The sequence below is a fragment of the Oncorhynchus masou genome, chromosome 27 (assembly GCF_036934945.1).
Source record: "Oncorhynchus masou masou isolate Uvic2021 chromosome 27, UVic_Omas_1.1, whole genome shotgun sequence".
NCBI classification, from domain to species: Eukaryota; Metazoa; Chordata; class Actinopteri; order Salmoniformes; family Salmonidae; genus Oncorhynchus; species Oncorhynchus masou.
Genome location: NC_088238.1, coordinates 29034189 through 29054545, shown reverse-complemented (window position 1 = coordinate 29054545; position 20357 = coordinate 29034189). Strand labels below are relative to the sequence as shown.

General features: G+C 46.9%; 1 protein-coding gene across 2 annotated transcripts in view; it reads left to right on the top strand.

The window, feature by feature from the left end:
* Positions 1 to 20320, top strand: part of LOC135515963 (protein bicaudal D homolog 1-like) — a 55159-nt gene extending 34839 nt beyond the window's left edge. Inside the window, exons 2-10 of one of the 2 annotated variants that reach the window (XM_064939862.1) lie at positions 8050 to 8262; positions 8439 to 8591; positions 8818 to 9294; positions 11089 to 12123; positions 12393 to 12587; positions 12886 to 13037; positions 13313 to 13523; positions 17634 to 17719; positions 18162 to 20320. In XM_064939862.1, the coding sequence (XP_064795934.1) occupies positions 8050 to 8262; positions 8439 to 8591; positions 8818 to 9294; positions 11089 to 12123; positions 12393 to 12587; positions 12886 to 13037; positions 13313 to 13523; positions 17634 to 17719; positions 18162 to 18288 (2649 nt within the window). In that variant the 3' untranslated portion in view covers positions 18289 to 20320. The remainder of the gene's footprint in view (positions 1 to 8049; positions 8263 to 8438; positions 8592 to 8817; positions 9295 to 11088; positions 12124 to 12392; positions 12588 to 12885; positions 13038 to 13312; positions 13524 to 17633; positions 17720 to 18161) is intronic. The other variant, XM_064939863.1, reaches the window with a different exon arrangement.
* The last annotated feature ends 37 nt before the right edge of the window (positions 20321 to 20357 follow it).

Sequence of the window (20357 nt, the reverse complement as noted above, 5' to 3'; positions counted from 1 at the left end):
ATACTGAGACATCTCCTCTCCTCTCCTCTGAGGAATAATATACTGAGACATCTCTCCTCTCCTCTGAGGAATAATATACTGAGACATCTCCTCTCCTCTGAGGAATAATATACTGAGACATCTCCTCTCTTCTCCTCTGAGGAATAATATACTGAGACATCTCCTCTCCTCTGAGGAATAATATACTGAGACATCTCCTCTCCTCTCCTCTGAGGAATAATATACTGAGACATCTCCTCTCCTCTCCTCTGAGGAATAATATACTGAGACATCTCTCCTCTCCTCTGAGGAATAATATACTGAGACATCTCCTCTCCTCTGAGGAATAATATACTGAGACATCTCCTCTCCTCTCCTCTGAGGAATAATATACTGAGACATCTCCTCTCCTCTGAGGAATAATATACTGAGACATCTCCTCTCCTCTCCTCTGAGGAATAATATACTGAGACATCTCCTCTCCTCTCCTCTGAGGAATAATATACTGAGACATCTCCTCTCCTCTGAGGAATAATATACTGAAACATCTCCTCTCCTCTGAGGAATAATATACTGAGACATCTCCTCTCCTCTCCTCTGAGGAATAATATACTGAGACATCTCCTCTCCTCTCCTCTGAGGAATAATATACTGAGACATCTCCTCTCCTCTCCTCTGAGGAATAATATACTGAGACATCTCCTCTCTCCTCTGAGGAATAATATACTGAGACATCTCCTCTCCTCTGAGGAATAATATACTGAGACATCTCCTCTCCTCTGAGGAATAATATACTGAGACATCTCCTCTCCTCTCCTCTGAGGAATAATATACTGAGACATCTCCTCTCCTCTGAGGAATAATATACTGAGACATCTCCTCTCCTCTGAGGAATAATATACTGAGACATCTCCTCTCCTCTGAGGAATAATATACTGAGACATCTCCTCTCCTCTGAGGAATAATATACTGAGACATCTCCTCTGAGGAATAATATACTGAGACATCTCCTCTCCTCTGAGGAATAATATACTGAGACATCTCCTCTCCTCTGAGGAATAATATACTGAGACATCTCCTCTCCTCTCCTCTGAGGAATAATATACTGAGACATCTCCTCTCTTCTCATCTGAGGAATAATATACTGAGACATCTCCTCTCTTCTCCTCTGAGGAATAATATACTGAGACACATCTCCTCTCCTCTGAGGAATAATATACTGAGACATCTCCTCTCCTCTCCTCTGAGGAATAATATACTGAGACATCTCCTCTCCTCCTCTGAGGAATAATATACTGAGACATCTCCTCTCCTCTGAGGAATAATATACTGAAACATCTCCTCTCCTCTGAGGAATAATATACTGAGACATCTCCTCTCCTCTCCTCTGAGGAATAATATACTGAGACATCTCCTCTCCTCTCCTCTGAGGAATAATATACTGAAACATCTCCTCTCCTCTGAGGAATAATATACTGAGACATCTCCTCTCCTCTGAGGAATAATATACTGAGACATCTCCTCTCCTCCGAGGAATAATATACTGAGACATCTCCTCTCCTCTCACCAATTTCTGACATCAAAAAGCAGGAATTCCTGTCAATGACTATAACAAACTTAAACGTGCATACCAGGTGACCAGTTTGTAAGCATTTGTATCGCTGCTGTCTCTGTCCTTGGTGCTGAAATACTAACAGTCATGCTGAAGTGTTAGCCCACGGATGCAGTTCAACATGATCTCTATCCCATGGAATGTCTGTTTGAAACACTGCTCATATTGGCTACCACACAATTGAGCCAATGTTTCATTTTGGTGCGAAATACATAGGGTCTCCTTTGAGACATAACCACACTAGGATCATGTCTGTCCTAGCCAGGCAGAGACAGTCACACTCGGATAATGTCTGTCCTAGCCAGGCAGAGACAATCACACTAGGATCATGTCTGTCCTAGCCAGACAGAGACAGTCACACTGGGATAATGTCTGTCCTAGCCAGGCAGAGACAGTCACACTAGGATCATGTCTGTCCTAGCCAGGCAGAGACAGTCACACTAGGATCATGTCTGTCTTAGCCAGGCAGAGAGGGTCACACTAGGATCATGTCTGTCCTAGCCAGGCGGATACAGTCACACTAGGATCATGTCTGTCCAAGCCAGGCAGAGAGGGTCACACTAGGATCATGTCTGTCCAAGCCAGGCAGAGACAGTCACACGAGGATCATGTCTGTCCAAGCCAGGCAGAGACAGTCACACTAGAATCATGTCTGTCCAAGCCAGGCAGAGACAGTCACACTAGAATCATGTCTGTCCAAGCCAGGCAGAGAGGGTCACACTAGGATCATGTCTGTCCAAGCCAGGCAGAGACAGTCACACGAGGATCATGTCTGTCCAAGCCAGGCAGAGACAGTCACAAGAGGATCATGTCTTTCCAAGCCAGGCAGAGACAGTCACACTAGGATCATGTCTGTCCTAGCCAGGCAGATACAGTCACACTAGGATAATGTCTGTCCAAGCCAGGCAGAGACAGTCACACTAGGATAATGTCTGTCCTAGCCAGGCAGAGACAGTCACACGAGGATCATGTCTTTCCAAGCCAGGCAGAGACAGTCACACTAGGATCATGTCTGTCCTAGCCAGGCAGATACAGTCACACTAGGATAATGTCTGTCCAAGCCAGGCAGAGACAGTCATACTAGCATAATGTCTGTCCACGCCAGGCAGAGACAGTCACACTAGGATCATGTCTGTCCTCGCCAGGCAGAGACAGTCACACTAGGATCATGTCTGTCCAAGCCAGGCAGAGACAGTCACACTAGAATCATGTCTGTCCTAGCCAGGCAGAGACAGTCACACTAGGATCATGTCTGTCCAAGCCAGGCAGAGACAGTCACACGAGGATCATGTCTGTCCTAGCCAGGCAGAGACAGTCACACTAGGATCATGTCTGTCCAAGCCAGGCAGAGACAGTCACACTCGGATCATGTCTGTCCTAGCCAGGCAGAGACAGTCACATTAAATAAATCAAATCAAATCAAATTTTATTTGTCAAATCAAATTTTATTTGTCACATACACATGGTTAGCAGATGTTAATGCGAGTGTAGCGAAATGCTTGCGAGTGTAGCGAAATCTACACTCGTGTCTGTCCTAGCCAGGCAGAGACAGTCACACTAGGATCATGTCTGTCCAAGCCAGGCAGAGACAGTCACACTAGGATCATGTCTGTCCAAGCCAGGCAGAGACAGTCACACGAGGATCATGTCTGTCCAAGCCAGGCAGAGACAGTCACACGAGGATCATGTCTTTCCAAGCCAGGCAGAGACAGTCACACTAGGATCATGTCTGTCCTAGCCAGGCAGATACAGTCACACTAGGATAATGTCTGTCCAAGCCAGGGAGAGACAGTCACACTAGGATAATGTCTGTCCTAGCCAGGCAGAGACAGTCACACGAGGATCATGTCTTTCCAAGCCAGGCAGAGACAGTCACACTAGGATCATGTCTGTCCTAGCCAGGCAGATACAGTCACACTAGGATAATGTCTGTCCAAGCCAGGCAGAGACAGTCACACTAGGATAATGTCTGTCCTAGCCAGGCAGAGACAGTAACACTAGGATAATGTCTGTCCTAGCCAGGCAGAGACAGTCACACTAGGATCATGTCTGTCCATGCCAGGCAGAGACAGTCACACTAGGATCATGTCTGTCCAAGCCAGGCAGAGACAGTCACACTAGGATCATGTCTGTCCTCGCCAGGCAGAGACAGTCACACTAGGATCATGTCTGTCCAAGCCAGGCAGAGACAGTCACACTAGGATCATGTCTGTCCTAGCCAGGCAGAGACAGTCACACTAGGATCATGTCTGTCCTCGCCAGGTAGAGACAGTCACACTAGGATCATGTCTGTCCAAGCCAGGCAGAGACAGTCACACTAGGATCATGTCTGTCCTAGCCAGGCAGAGACAGTCACACTAGGATCATGTCTGTCCAAGCCAGGCAGAGACAGTCACACTAGGATCATGTCTGTCCTCGCCAGGCAGAGACAGTCACACTAGGATCATGTCTGTCCAAGCCAGGCAGAGACAGTCACACTAGGATCATGTCTGTCCAAGCCAGGCAGAGACAGTCACACTAGGATAATGTCTGTCCAAGCCAGGCAGAGACAGTCACACTAGGATCATGTCTGTCCATGCCAGGCAGAGACAGTCACACTAGGATCATGTCTGTCCAAGCCAGGCAGAGACAGTCACACTAGGATCATGTCTGTCCAAGCCAGGCAGAGACAGTCACACTAGGATCATGTCTGTCCAAGCCAGGCAGAGACAGTCACACTAGGATCATGTCTGTCCTAGCCAGGCAGAGACAGTCACACTAGGATCATGTCTGTCCAAGCCAGGCAGAGACAGTCACACTAGGATCATGTATGTCCTAGCCAGGCAGAGACAGTCACACGAGGATCATGTCTGTCCTAGCCAGGCAGAGACAGTCACACTAGGATCATGTCTGTCCTAGCCAGGCAGAGACAGTCACACTAGGATCATGTCTGTCCTAGCCAGGCAGAGACAGTCACACTAGGATAATGTCTGTCCTGCCAGGCAGAGACAGTCACACTAGGATCACTAGGATCTGTCTGTCCATGCCAGGCAGAGACAGTCACACTAGGATCATGTCTGTCCAAGCCAGGCAGAGACAGTCACACTAGGATCATGTCTGTCCAAGCCAGGCAGAGACAGTCACACTAGGATCATGTCTGTCCAAGCCAGGCAGAGACAGTCACACTAGGATCATGTCTGTCCTAGCCAGGCAGAGACAGTCTAGGATCACAAGCCAGGCAGAGACAGTCATAGGATCTGTCCTAGCCAGGCAGAGACAGTCACACTAGGATCATGTCTGTCCTAGCCAGGCAGAGACAGTCACACTAGGATCATGTCTGTCCTAGCCAGGCAGAGACAGTCACACTAGGATCATGTCTGTCCTAGCCAGGCAGAGACAGTCACACTAGGATCATGTCTTTCCAAGCCAGGCAGAGACAGTCACACTAGGATCATGTATGTCCTAGCCAGGCAGAGACAGTCACACTAGGATCATGTCTGTCCTAGCCAGGCAGAGACAGTCACACTAGGATCATGTCTTTCCAAGCCAGGCAGAGACAGTCACACTAGGATCATGTCTGTCCTAGCCAGGCAGAGACAGTCACACTAGGATCATGTCTGTCCTAGCCAGGCAGAGACAGTCACACTAGGATCATGTCTGTCCTAGCCAGGCAGAGACAGTCACACTAGGATCATGTCTGTCCTAGCCAGGCAGAGAGTGCCTCGAGAGAGGCTACATATTGGGATTTTGCAGCAAATAAAAAGGCTTGGTGACACTGTGGCTTGTTCTGCTCTGCTTTGTAACGCCCCATCTGTCTCTCGTCAAGCGGGGAGAATGTTCTACTCTACTGTCAGAGGATATTGGATGACCAGCGTTAGGGTATGCATCCCAAATGGCACCCTATTTCCTATTTCCTTACCCTAGTAAAACTGACTATCCTACCGATCCTCGACTTCGGCGATGTCATCTACTAAATAATTTTTCATCTATTATCTATTATTTTCATCTACTAAAAAAATAAATAATCTACAAAATACTCTACTTAGCAAACTAGATGCATTTTATAATAGTGCCATTCGTTTTGTTACTAAAACACCTTGTACCACCCACCACTGTGACCTGTATGCTCTAGTCGGCTGGCCCTCGCTACCTATTCATTGCCAGACCCACTGGCTCCAGGACATCTATAAGTCCATGCTAAGTAAAACTCCGCCTTATCTCAGTTCACTTGTCACAATAACAGCACCCACCCGTAGCACACGCTCCAGCAGGTATATCTCACTGGTCATCCCCAAAGCCAACACTTCATTCGGCCGCCTTTCCTTCCAGTTCTCTGCTGCCTGTGACTGGAACGAATTGCAAAAATCGCTAAAGTTGGAGACTTTTATCTCCCTCACCAACTTTAAACATCTGCTATCTGAGCAGCTAACCGATCGCTGCAGCTGTACATAGTCCATCTGTAAATAGCCCACCCGATTTACCTACCTCATCCCCATACTTTATTTATTTATTTACTTTTCTGCTCTTTTGCACACCAGTATCTCTACCTGCACATGATCATCTGATCATTTATCACTCCAGTGTTAATCTGCCAAATTGTAATTATTCGCTCCTATGGCCAATTTATTGCCTACCTCCTCATGCCTTTTGCACACAATGTATATAGATTCTAGACTTTTTTTCTACTGTGTTATTGACTTGTTTATTGTTTACTCCATGTGTAACTCTGTGTTGTTGTCTGTTCACACTGTTATGCTTTATCTTGGCCAGGTCGCAGTTGCAAATGAGAACTTGTTCTCAACTAGCCTACCTGGTTAAATAAAGGTGAAATAAAATCAAATTAAAATAAATGTGTAGCCCATATGGCTCTGGTCAAAAGTAGTGCACTATATAGGGAATATGGTGACATTTGGGATAATCCCTCAGCTTCTCTTCTCCACTTAAAGTGAGTGGCTGCGTTAAGAGTTGATTGTAATGACATTGGAGGGGGACATTGTTTCTTTTTGGATGACATTTACTCAACCCGTAGAGGTGTAGAAAAAGAAAAAGAAACTATGATTTAATGTGGCTTTTATCTTGATGTATGCAGTCATAGTGTAAGTTATTCCTCATGCATGTATATAGGTATGACCCACCCCTTGACCATAGATTGGTAGACCAGTTGCTTGCCATGGGTAATATAGGCACTGTCTTTCACTTTACTGTGTACTGTACTGTACATGCATTTTGGAAATCCATCTTTTTGTAAGCTGAAATTTGATGTGCTCTCTTTATTAAAGGACACCTTTCCTGAAACGCTGGCATATAGTGACATCTGACAGAGTGTGTGTGTGTGTGTGTGTGTGTGTGTGTGTGTGTGTGTGTGTGTGTGTGTGTGTGTGTGTGTGTGTGTGTGTGTGTGTGTGTGTGTGTGTGTGTGTGTGTGTGTGTGTGTGTGTGTGTGTGTGTGTGTGTGTGTGTGTTTTGGCAGATGAAGGGCAGTGTCATCAAACCACACATGACCTTTAAACCTTCAAAAGCTGGAGGAAAGGTCTCGTCCCTTTTCAGCTGCAAACAGCAGAACATATAACGGTCATAAACTACACGACATCCCACCGTTCCTCAGTGTCTCCAATAGTTCTGATTTTAATTATGTTGAATCTGTTAGTTTACACAAATACGTCTCTGTGCAAAATCATTACTCTCTGTATTACAGTGTGGACACGTGAGTCTGAATCGCACCGCTGAAGCTGAACTAATAGGAGAGTGATGAACAGCCTGCGGGAGTCCACTGTGGAGTCCCTGCATGGCTGTTTCAGTAGACTGTACTTATTCAGTGGCCCTGTAGGGAACATTACGATCGCCTTCCCTCTTGTCCGACTTTACTTTAAGTGCACTTAATCCCATGTGTTTACATGATCATTATATTTAGGTTCCGTTTAGGTTCAGCGCCACGTCATTTAAAGTGCTCCCACGTCTGTGTTCTGTTGCTAGAAGCCCAGGGGAGAGCAGGAGTCTTTGCCTCTCTCTCCGTTTCTCTATTCCCCCCCCAACAGTCTTTGTTTTATCCCTCCTTGAGATTACTGTCGCTCTGCACCGTAAATAGATGCTCCGACTCTATGATGCACTTCCTCTCAGCCTCATGCTGAGCTGTGTGTGTGTGTGTGTGTGTGTGTGTGTGTGTGTGTGTGTGTGTGTGTGTGTGTGTGTGTGTGTGTGTGTGTGTGTGTGTGTGTGTGTGTGTGTGTGTGTGTGTGTGTGTGTGTGTGTGTATATGTATATGTATTAGGGCTGCACAATTAATCCCCCCCCCCCCCAAAAAAAAACATGAAAATCAATGTTTTTGCCTATATGATGCAGCCCTACTGTGTGTCTACCAGCCCAGACTAGGCGGTGGAACAGGAGTCAGAAAATAGCATTTACATAACCAGGACCAAACAACAGGCTATGCTACTGAAACGTCCAAACTTCTCTCTCGCCCCTCCTCTGCCCCTGCCCAGGCGTTTGGCCAGACCTTCTCCACCCAGCGCAAGGTGGCTGCGGACGGGGAGACCAACGAGGAGACCCTCTTGCAGGAGTCAGCCACGAAGGAGGCATACTACACAAGTCGCCTGCTGGTGATCCAGTCAGAGCTCAAACAGAGCCGGGCCGTCACAGTCAACACACAAGCCGACAACGAACACCTCAGTACCCTGCTGCAGGAGCTCAGAGAGGTGAGCCACCAGGGGTTAGAGGCCGGGGGGTGGGGTTTAGAGGAGACACAGAGCAGTGGCTACTTACTATATACATGTATGCACAGTTATTGATAATAACCACAGGTCTTGTGTATTTGATAGTAGCCAGGGTTGTGTGTGTTAACTAAACCCTGGTGTTTGTGTCTGTCCTGTAGAGTAATGAGATGTTGGAGCTGCAGCGGAGCCGGATGAGAGAGGAGATCAGAGAGTATAAGTTCAGAGAGGCTCGACTCCTACAGGACTACACTGAGCTGGAGGAGGAGAACATCACCCTGCAGAAACTAGTGTCCACTCTCAAACAGAATCAGGTGAGAGAACACAGTACATACACACGCATGTGGTTGCACACACACACACACACACACACACACACACACACACACACACACAAATGTGTCCCCATCCCTAACACCACATTATGCCTCTCCCTCTCTGCTTACCTCTTCCTACCTTCCTCCCTCCTTCCCTCCCCCTTCCTACCCTCCCCCTTCCTCCCTCCTTCCCTCCCCCTTCCTCCCTCCTTCACTCCCTCAGGTGGAGTACGAGGGGTTAAAGCATGAGATCAAGGTTCTGGAGGAGGAGACCGAGCTGCTGAACAGTCAGTTAGAAGACGCCTTACGTCTCAAAGACATCTCCGAGGCCCAGCTAGAGGAGGCCCTGGACTCCCTAAAGAGCGAGCGGGAGCAGAAGAAGCACCTCCGCAAGGAGCTGGTCCACCACCTCAGCCTGTGTGACGTCCAATACACGGGCAGCGCCCACCTCACTTTCACCTCAGCGCCACCTAGTGGCACGGCTACGCCTGTCTCCGCCCTGTCGCCCAGCTCAGAGGAGCCGGGCAGGTGTAACGGGCATCTACATGGAGGGTCAGGAACTGGGACGGGAACAGGGTCGCTGCCCAGGGCCAATGGAGAGTGTCGGGGAGCGGGGAGGAAAGGAGAGGGGATGGTGTCGGATCTGTTCAGTGAGATGAACCTGACAGAGATACAGAAGCTCAAGCAGCAGCTGCTACAGGTGGGTGGAGAAGTACGGTTCACTCGGTTTGAATGAGTAGAGGGGCGTTTTGGGAGCCTCTGGAGTTTGGTGCTCAGATTTCTCAGTGTTATAAGCATGTAACAATGACATACAGGAGGATATCAGAACACTGTGGCAAATAAACATAATCATTCTAGCTCATCAATGTAAACATAAACAATATTACAAAGTGAACACACCGATGCCGTACAAATGAACACGTCTATATCCCCTCAGCAGCCCCATATTGTAGATGTAGGAATAAGTGTTGAATTATTCAGAGTGAGAGACTGCTGACATAACCTCACTGCATACTGCGCTCTCTCTCATCTCTCTCTCTCTCTCTCTCTCATCTCTCTCTCTCTCATCTCTCTCTCATCTCTCTCATCTCTCTCTCTCTCATCTCTCTCTCTCTCTATCTCGCTCGGCCTGCCTCTCCCTTTTTCAGCCTCTTAAGACAATAAATAATAAAGGTTATCCCAGCAGTCAGATAAAGTGTTGTAGCACCAGTGAGAAGCGGTGGGATCAGCCATTACTGGACCACTGGCTGTTACGTGGACTCTAATCAAAATGGCCTCCATTTTGTTTCATAGTGGGTGTCTTCTCTTCTGTAGTTTCCTCCAGCCCAGTCGGCCAGTGAGATGAAGATGCAGTAGGATGTGTGTGGTGTGGATGTGTGTCCAACCATTTACTGCAGTCCCTATAGGTGAAACTGCATCTCCCCACACATTCCCTCAGCCTCGCTCCGATTGGCTGGACTGGAGGAACGGCTTATTTATATCCTCACTGACACACTAGACTATTGATTCACCCTCAGTAGTGTGCAAGGTTTACTGTACCCTCAGTAGTGTGCAAGGTTTACTGTACCCTCAGTAGTGTTCAAGGTTTATTGTACCCTCAGTAGTGTGCAGGGCTTAGGCCCTGCTGAAAAAAACAGCATAGACCAGCAAACATTTCAAGCTGGTCCATGCTGGTCTATGCTGGTTAGTTCTGGTCAAGCTGGTCTGTCCAGCATGGTCAAGTTGGGTATGATGGTTTACTAGAATAATCTAGCTGGTTTTGCTGGTGACCAGCCTTCTCTGTGTTTTGGACACATACCAGTTTATGCTGGTCTAGCATGGTCTAGCTGGTCTAGCTACCCTGACCATGCCCATCATTATTACATTTCCCAGCATGCTCTATTGCAGTAGATTCTTTAAATTGTCTCAATATCTCTCTTGTTTGTGGTGTTTTTACATGTACATTTTTTGATTAATTAATCTTATGCTACACAAAGATAAATAACATACATTTTTTCAAAACTAATACAATCTATTAGTTGGACTTATTGCTCCAGTTTAGATAATTTGGGTAGTCTCATTTATTCCTCTTTCTGCCCCTGGCAGTCATTCTGAATGCATATCGTGGGTGAAGAAAAGTTACAATTATTGGATATCCCCACACTGGCTGGATTCCAATAGAACATCACTTTTAAATCCAGCATGATATGACTTGATACTGGTTTTGCTGGTGACCAGCTTTTGCAGGTCACTGTGTCCTAAACACAGCAAAGACTGGTCACCAGCAAAAACACAGCGAAGGTTGGTCACCAGCAAAATCAACACCTATGCTGGACCAGCCTATGCTTGTCTGTGCTGTTTCTTTCAGCAGGGGGGGCCTAAGGGATGAGGTGGACTGTGCTGAGTGTGCAGGGAAATGATGCAGCTTATTTAAGGTTGTGAGGCTGGAGATGATAAGAAAGCTACTAGTTTAACAATAGGCTGAAAATAGCTGTTTGTGTGTGTGTGTTCATAGGCAGAGCGGGAGAAAACAGGGCTGTTGATCAGCCTGCAAGAGTGTCAGACGCAGCTGCAGCATACACAGGGTGCCCTCAACGAGCAGCACGAGAGGGCCCTCCGCCTCAGCGAGAGAGTCACCGCCCTCAGGCACCTGCACCGGGAGGCCCATCTCGCCCAGGAGGCCCAGCACGACCAGGAGGCCCACCTCAACCGAGAGACCCTGGTGGAGCAGGGAGAAGAGGAAGAGGAGGAGAAAGAGAAGGGATTAATACACAGCAGGGGCCAGGCATTCTGCCACCAGACCCCGGGTCTGGAAATCCTCCAGTGTAAATACAGGGTGGCTGTAACCGAGGTGGTCGAGCTAAAGGCTGAGCTGAAGTCGCTGAGAGAGAGGTACAACCAGTGTGTGGAGGGCGGGGTGGAGGAGAGGACGCGCGGAGAGGCCCAGCACAGATCTCTGGAGCAGCAGGTGGGGAGGCTGGAGAGGAGCTGCCGGGAAGGTAGGGAGAAGGTGGGGGGCCTGGAGACGGAGCTGAGAACAGCCAAGAACATGGCCAGCGAGAGCCAGGGGGCGCTCAACGCAGCACAGGACGAACTGGTCACCTTCAGCGAGGAGCTGGCTCAACTTTACCACCACGTCTGCCTCTGTAACAACGAGACGCCCAACCGGGTGATGCTAGACTACTACAGACACGGCAGAGGACTAAGGGGTATCAGTGCCTCGCTCAAGGGTGACGACACCCGCGTTCTACTCACGCCCCGCCTCGCCCGGCGGCTCGCAGCCGTTGCCGCAGCAACCTCATCGTCCACGGCAGAGTCTCGTAGCCCCTCGGAATCCCCATCCAAAGAGCGGTTGTCAGGAGAGGGAGGCCGGGACGGGGGGAGGGACAGGGACAGTCCTGTACCCCGCACCCCTCCTACGGGGTCCCCCAGCATCAGTGCCTCTTCCTCATCTTCATCATCATCATCGTCGCCTGCGGTAGAGCCAGCTGGAGACCTGCGTAGGGAACCCATGAACATCTATAACCTCAACGCCATCATCAGAGAGCAGGTGACTCCGTTTGAATCATTTGAATAAACATGTCAAGCAGAATATAGTTTCACTATTCGTAGTACATTCACTAGCAAGCATATATCATCACACCTTTTGATTTCATTGGCAGTTCAAACCTGTTACAGTTTATCACAGTTTGTATGCCAGGTGTCACCTTTAACCTTCCAAATGGTCATCATGAAGCAAACAGACACAGATTCCAGTGTATCTGACTGACAACATTAGCTAATGTTCGCTAACAACCTCCCTTGATGAACATGCTGCAGGTGAGACACCTCCAGAGGGCAGTGGACCGGTCACTCCAGCTGTCCAGACAGAGGGCTGCAGCCAGGGAACTGGCCCCACTGTTTGACAAGGACAAAGAGGCCTGTATGGAGGAGATACTGAAGCTCAAGTCCCTGCTCAGCACCAAGAGAGAACAGATAGCTACCCTCAGACTGGTGCTCAAAGCGAACAAACAGGTCAGACATGGATATGGTATCCGAGATATGGATTCGCTGTCTAACACGGCCTTGCTAGAATCTACTTTGAGGCTGGTCCCAAGAAATCTCCGAAAGCTGTAGATGGTTCTCACCAGGCTACGGTAGCCATTAGGATATATAGAGTATATAGAGACTGCTGTCACAGTCACACTAATGTCCTCACTTTGAATTTTCAATTGTCTTCTAACTCCCTTGGGGGGAAATGTATTCTGACTTCAATGGGGCTTTCTGGTCAAATAAAGGTGAAAGAAATGTCCCTGTTCCCTTGTTCTTGCAGACTGCAGAGAATGCCCTGGCCAACTTGAAGAGTAAGTATGAGAATGAGAAGCACATGGTGACAGACACCATGATGAAGCTGAGGAACGAACTGAAGGCCCTGAAGGAGGACGCTGCCACCTTCTCATCGCTCAGAGCCATGTTTGCTACCAGGTGACTATTTCCCTCCTCGCTCTATCCCTTCATCTATATTTATTTTATTGAATTTTTACTGTTCACTACCAGGGGAGAGACCAAGGACCAGGGATAGATTGTTAAAGGGATAGACTAGTTCTACATCCTGCCTTTACTATTTCTCCCCGGCTCTCTCCATTCTTCTCTACTTCTTCTGATCACGTTATTTCTTCTGAACCCATCTCCACCTACACTGTGTAACCAAAACTTTTGTTTTTTGCAAGCACCCAACCCCTCTCCTTGAAACTTCTCAGGTGTGACGAGTATGTGACTCAGCTGGATGAGATGCAGAGGCAGCTGGCTGCGGCGGAGGACGAGAAGAAGACGCTCAACTCCCTCCTGCGGATGGCCATCCAGCAGAAACTAGCCCTGACCCAGCGTCTGGAGGACCTAGCCTTCGACCAGGAGCAGTCGCACCACACCCGCGGAAGCAAGGTGGCCCGCATGAAGAGCAGCACCCCCAAAGTAAGTCCTGCTTCTCCCTCCAGCCCCACCACCGGCGCTGGCTCCCCCTTAAACTTGACCTCTGCTACTACAGACGCCCTCGCTCTGAGCTCCCCTACGTCACATCATAGACACTCCGTCAGCCCCTCCTCCACGGCCCCCTCAGGCCCCAAAGTACCAGGCAGCCCCCCTCCCTGGAAGCGCTCTCCTCCTCCTGGACCCCCCCATCCACTCCCCACATGCTGGATCACTCCCAGTGGGCACTGGGTGTCCGGACGTTAGAGGTCGACTCCCACAGTTTCAGTCTCGACTCCCACAGTTTTAGTTTAGAACGTAGCAGTACTGGGCTCTCCAGGCATTACTCCTCAGACTCACGGCCGTCTCCTAGCAGGGGTGCTCAGCCTGGCTCGGCCCCCTCCTCCCCCTACCGTTCTCCCATACAGGGGTCTCGCCGGTTGACATGGAGCTCCCCTCGAACTCGCCCCCTTAGCAACCTGACGCGTACCTCAGCCCTTTATACCCCCTCTTCTTACACCCCTCCTAGTTCCTATATCCCTTCTAGTTCTTACACCCCTTCCTCCCTTTATACCCCCTCCAGTTCCTATACCCCTTCATCTGCTCATTACTCTCCTTCATCATATACCCCACCCTCGTCGTACACACCCCACACTTCATATAGTCGCACCAGCAGCTACAGTCCACTCTACCCTAGGTACTACGGTTCCCATCGGCCCCCTCACTGACACTAAACCACAGTTCCCATTTACCTCCTCACTGACAACACTACAAATCTCATGAGTCCCCTCTCTAAACAGAACTACAGATTCCATCAGCACCTTTGCAGACACGAAGCTACAATTCCCATCAATCTCCTCACTGACACTACTACAAATCCCATCAGCCTCTTTTAATGATGCAAAACTACATTTCCCATCAGCCCCTGGGAGAGTGGGTGGGGCTCACAGAGAGGAGGACAGACTGGTTTCCTGTTTCTTGTGCCTAAGCCTCTGGCCTCGATGCAGCATGTGGATGTGGCTCTGTATCGGCGCGAATGTTCGGACTGACTCTGCTCAGGGATTTAACACAACATGGAGCACAAGTGGCCCTGCCTTCCTCTTATTCACAGACTGTTGATCGGTCTGAGCTACAGGAGAGACAGGACACTTTACAGACTATACATACACAGTAGTTTTGGTCTCGCCCTTTAAATCAAGTCACCATCCACACAAGCAAGTGAATATGTGTGCTGGACCTTACCGCTGTTTGGAAAGACGGATGAGAAGGATGTCTAGGTTAACTGGACATTTGAAGGAATTTGTTCACATGTTGGACTGAGGTCTCCACAGATCAACCACTTGACAGTGTTATTCGCTCTCTCTGTTTTTAATGAAAATCACAGATACTGTAACCAAATGTCATTCAAAGCAAGTATTGGATAAGACAGATCAATGATTATGGATTGTTTGCTATTTTTAATTGTTCAGTTATTACTCACAGCTCTGTACACACTGTCCTCACAATGTTATTGCAGTCATCCTCACATTTGCTGTGTAAACCTGGCACATATTTGGAGTCTAGCACCACCCAATGGCAGTTTGTAATGTCACTGTATATTCAGAACTTAGACTGAAGACGAGGTTGAATATCATATTAAACCTGTAACATAAATGACCTGGAATCAGCACACCGTGATGGTGTTAATGTTAGCGTTATGAGACAGAGCGAGATGGGTGATTCTGGGTTTCATATCTGTAGGCGAGACAGACCGTGAGCTGTGGCTACGTAGCACCCCTAGTGCCTCGGAGGGTAACTCCAGAGGAACACAGCAACATAGATGGATGAATGCCATTGATAGAAAACTCTTACCACCAAACTCAGGGAAGCTGACACACACACACTTTTCAACTGGGGTTCAACAAGGATGTATTGTTAACCAGAATTATCCTTACGCTGATCTAGAAATATAGACCAACATTTGAATGACATTTAGGCTATGGGTTAGTTAGTGTAGAGCTACTGTATGATGCATAGATTCCACAGTTTCTGCACATGTGAGTGTGTCACCTGTGTATGTGTGTGCCTTAAGAACTACAGCACCTGATCAGTACAACCTGATCATGCCAACAACAACAGTTTTCATATTGTTTTTTGTTTTTTTTGACCCTATCCAATAGGTTAGAATGGACAATAACAAAGCCTTGCCAGATGATCAGCGTAAGTGTCTGTAAGCAGTGCTCTTGATGAGGGATACACTGCTACTGGGTGTTGGCCAGTGAATAGCCTTTGCCAACTTTGGCCCAATCCATGCACAGTTTGGTTTTGACGGGAAGAACTAAGGGGACATGGCTGACGTGCAAACCGATTTTTAATTTTTGAATTGGTTAAAATGACGTTAAGGTTATGAGTTTGGTTAAGGGTCAGTTATAGATATTGGCTAGTTGTGCTGTCAATGGGATGCTGGTCAGAAAAGTCTCCTTAGTCTCTCTCTGTTTTGACTCCCCTCTCTAGTATTGACCCAGTCCAGTCTCCCCTCCCCCGCCAGTCCCAAATCTGGAGCCCAGAGTGCCACAACAACACTGTGTGTCTACACTCTAACAATCCCAGTCTCAATTGGTTCAAGTGATCTACATGTTGTTATAACAGGCAACATGGAGCAAAAAAAAAAACGCATTTGACAGGACTCCTCTCAGCTACATTGTTGACAACGTTAGGTGAACATTTACATATTTCTCATAACAGAAATACTCACTGTTCTTGCACTCATTGTTGGGCTGATTGAGCTGGTGGAATGTTAATGGTGACTGTACAGAAACACATTGGACACTGTAGATTTGGCGTAGGAACCACCTCCGTGACCTTCACGTTTTAATACATGGGGTTTGTATTACTCTGTTTCATGAATGACCCTTCATCACTTTAGCAATTACTTGACATGAGTCTGTCCTTCACTCCAGTTTCTACATCTGCACCATCTACCTGCCTTGACACAACACTGTATGCCTGTTACTTTGAGCAGAACACCTTTGCAGTTGTAGTATAGTGTAGGTTATAATGTGGAACATTTCCATCGTAGGGTAAATTAGCTGGATATAGATATTTTCTGCAATAAGGGAATAAAAAGTGAAGGATTGTCAAATATCAAATAGATGCTAGGGGTTGCCGTCTTCGCTTCTCAAGAAAGGAAACCAGTATGACCTCCTCTCTGTGAAACCCTCCTCGTTCCGCCCGACTCGCACTCTCCAATATACACACACACACATCACACACCCACCAAACTCATTCCTGTTTTCGGTCCCGCGACATCATAATTCCATCCGTAAATGCAAGAGGATTTTAATCCTGTCAAATGCGTTTTTGACCTCCTTCCCCTTTCCAATGTATTCGTTTCCCACCGTATCTATTGGCCTGTGATTTCTCCCTCTATGTGAATACAGTGAATACCATTTTCCTCTTCTGCTCTCTGTTTCAGGCGTCTTTCATAATGTGGAACATTGTCAATTTTAACATCCTTGCCTATGCTAACGCCATATCCATTTCCAGGCAGACTGTTAATAGTTACCACTGATTGTCAGCCTGTTAGCTTTTGAGCACTTTATATGCATGTGTATATAACACAGGGTATTGGAAAGCTGTATGCTGTGTACAGTGCTATGTTCATACTCTTCGTATATACTGTAAATATCATGTATAAATGACCTGTATTTTGTGTGTCGTCATCTTTTCTGTTTTGAGTGGCCTTGAGCATCTCTCTCATGTGTTCTAGGGAGGAATTCCTTATAATCTCAGTTTCATGAAGTTGCTGTCGTGTGTTCCACTCAGATATGCATAGACCTACTTTACACAGCCTGCTCAGTTATTGCACAAGCACACGGGTTCATCATAGCATACTGTATGCGTACATTCCATTGAACAGTACAATATATCAAATACATGAGTTGTTAGGCGTTTGGGAATATTTAAGAATAGGAACATTATTGAAGATTTTTTTTCGTCACTCTATGTACTTCTTGAAAACGCAGGGGTGATGGGGGGTGATTTTCTTGGTAAGTAGTCTGTATTTTTCCCTTGGATATGATCATCTGTGATGTCCCCTGCTCCCCATCCCTGTCACCTCTCCATCTAATCTGTCAGTCTCTCATAGATCGTCAGAAGTCTGCTGCCACAGTGCCGCCAGTCTCCTCACAGCTAAGGTGGGAGAAGGCCTCCCAAGCCAGCAGGTAAACAGTTTAGACCAGATTTTAGTGCCAGTCTGTTTGTGCTATCACCCCAACTCCTCACGCATTGTCATGCCACAAAGAAACGATGAGTTGGCAAGAGCACTAACAGATCTGGAACCAGGCTAAAACTACATGGGACTGAAACGTTGCATATGTTTACAGTATATGTTAATTATTCCATATCATTTTGCTTGTGGAGTATAGACAGGGTACAGCATCAGACAATCAATCCTGTGTGTTTTGGGTGTGTGAGTTTTTTCATGCCTTTCTTGACCTACCATGAACACTATAAATTAGTCTATTTTAAATCCTCATTGATATGTCCTTTTGTCTGTGAGTGATTGAGGTAGATGTCTGAGATCTTTGTCAGGTACAGTGTATCTCCTGTTATCTCCTCTTCCTCTTGTCTTCTTCTGGTTGGCTCTGGTCATGCTCCTCCCAGACGTAGCATTGTGTCGGCTATCCGGGAGTACCGAGCTCACTGCCCCCTGAGCAGCTACAGCAGCAGCCCCCCACGAGTGCCTCTCCTTTGGCTCGCCCAGCCGCCTTGTTCTCCAGGTCCTCTATAACCCTGGAACTACTACACCCTGACCTCTAACCCCATAACAGGACTCTGCGGGGCAGAGCCAGAGCAGTGCCTCTCACTGAAGGAAGAGAAGGACGACACTCACAAAGACTTATAACAGACTGTCTGACTTGAGGGTCTGTGGGAGAAAAGAGCGACATGCAGCCATCTTTACTACCGCGCTAGCTATTAGTCATTATTCATCATGTATTTGTCTATGGTGTTTTGGGGGTTGTTGAAACATACTTTTATGTTACGACCAGTGATGATAATTTTGTTGGGTTCAAGAGGTGGACAACTGTTGGGTTTTGCTGAATGTATAGCTAGCTGTACAATCATTAATGGTACCATACATTACATTATGTAGTGAACGCCAAGGGGGCAGAGGACAAAGCCATAACTGTGTATTTGAAATGCATGTAAAAAGGTATTAGCTTTCGCAAACCCAGATTGTTTGAGTCCTTTTCTGCTCTTTTTGGATTGGATTCATTGCTTGTTCTACGGAATTTCTTTAAAATGCACTTTGCTCACACACCCTGCGGTGTGTTTATATAAATGTTTCTATTGCACTTTGAATGTGTTTTACAGGATAAGAGATTTCCAAACATTGTAAAAGCTGACAGTGTTTGTACCGTTATCATCCTTCCTTGGTTCTACAGTATCTATGTTGAAACATCATCTACGTCCCAAATGACACCATATTCCCCAAAGTAGTGCACTACATAGGGAATAGGGTGCCATTTGGAAAGCACTTTTGGTCAACCTGTTTCTCTGAAGGAATCAATCAACCTCCTGATTTACAAGCACAAACTGACCAATGCATTCCAATACTAGTTGTGATCGACTGTTAACCCCCAATGGGTTAAATAATGATGTTGAAAGTTGAACTCTATCCAAGATTGCCTCTTGTTTTCTACATCCTGTGTATGGACGTAACCATGCTTGATCGGCGTGTAGACAGATTTCGCAATAGAATAGTAGTACTAGTAGCACTGTAGTGTTAGTAATAGTAGAGGTAGTTGGCAGTTTATGCTGTACTGTATTCAACCATGATGCTATGTATGCTAACCTAGAAATACCAATTTGGAGCTTTTCTCAAACCACCACCCAGCAACTTTTAACCATCTATATAACACGTCCAGTCACATCTCAGAGGTGTGGCAATGGGATGAATTCACACACCTCAACCTTGCTTTAGGCTGAACATTCTATTTCTACAGGATCTCTGACCAGTCCTGTGGTTGCTAACGACAGTAATGTTTCAAAAACGTTGGGTTTTGTCATCCTTTCGTGTTATTCTGGTGAATGCTGTCCTATCTGCTCCGTTCCCTACATCTATTGTATCTGGAAGCCATGTAACAAACTGCCAAAGACCGCACTAGGCTTCTCAGACATCATATGAAGGACAGGGAGGAGTTTTGTGTAACCAGCCAGATACTGGAGCCAGAGTATTAACCCACAGAGCTAAAACCCTAGGCATTAGTTTGGGAGAGCAAACTGGCTTTGGAGCCAAAGGGCGAGAGTCCGGGAAAGGGGATATCTAGTCAGTTTCACAATTGAACGCGTTCAAACGACATTTGTCTCCCGCATCTGTTTAGCGGATGGCACAGTTAGCAGTCACAATGTCTCTGAGGATATCATGAGTATTCTGTATGTTGTAACACTGTGGTTCGCTCTGTCTATTTTCCCCCACCATATGTATTGCTCATGTATATGAAGGTTTCTTTAAACTTATCAGATGGTTCAAATACCATTGAAGTTGTACATAGGCCAACTGGACATACAGTAAGCTATGGAGAAAATGATGAACGTTACTAGCTACTTTTCCTAGACCTGGAGAGTGTATAGTAGACGGGGCACAAAGATGAAGCACTGAACGTGGTTTGCACAATATCAACACTACTCGACAACTCAATAAAAAACAGACATTCAGACAGCAATATATAAATGAATGGTATCTTCAAATCATTTTTATTGCATATTAAACCATGTAAATCCTACATTTCAAAATACAATAAATCCCCCCTAATCTTATAGGGGACTGCTAAACATTTGTGTATCTTTTTGTAAAAC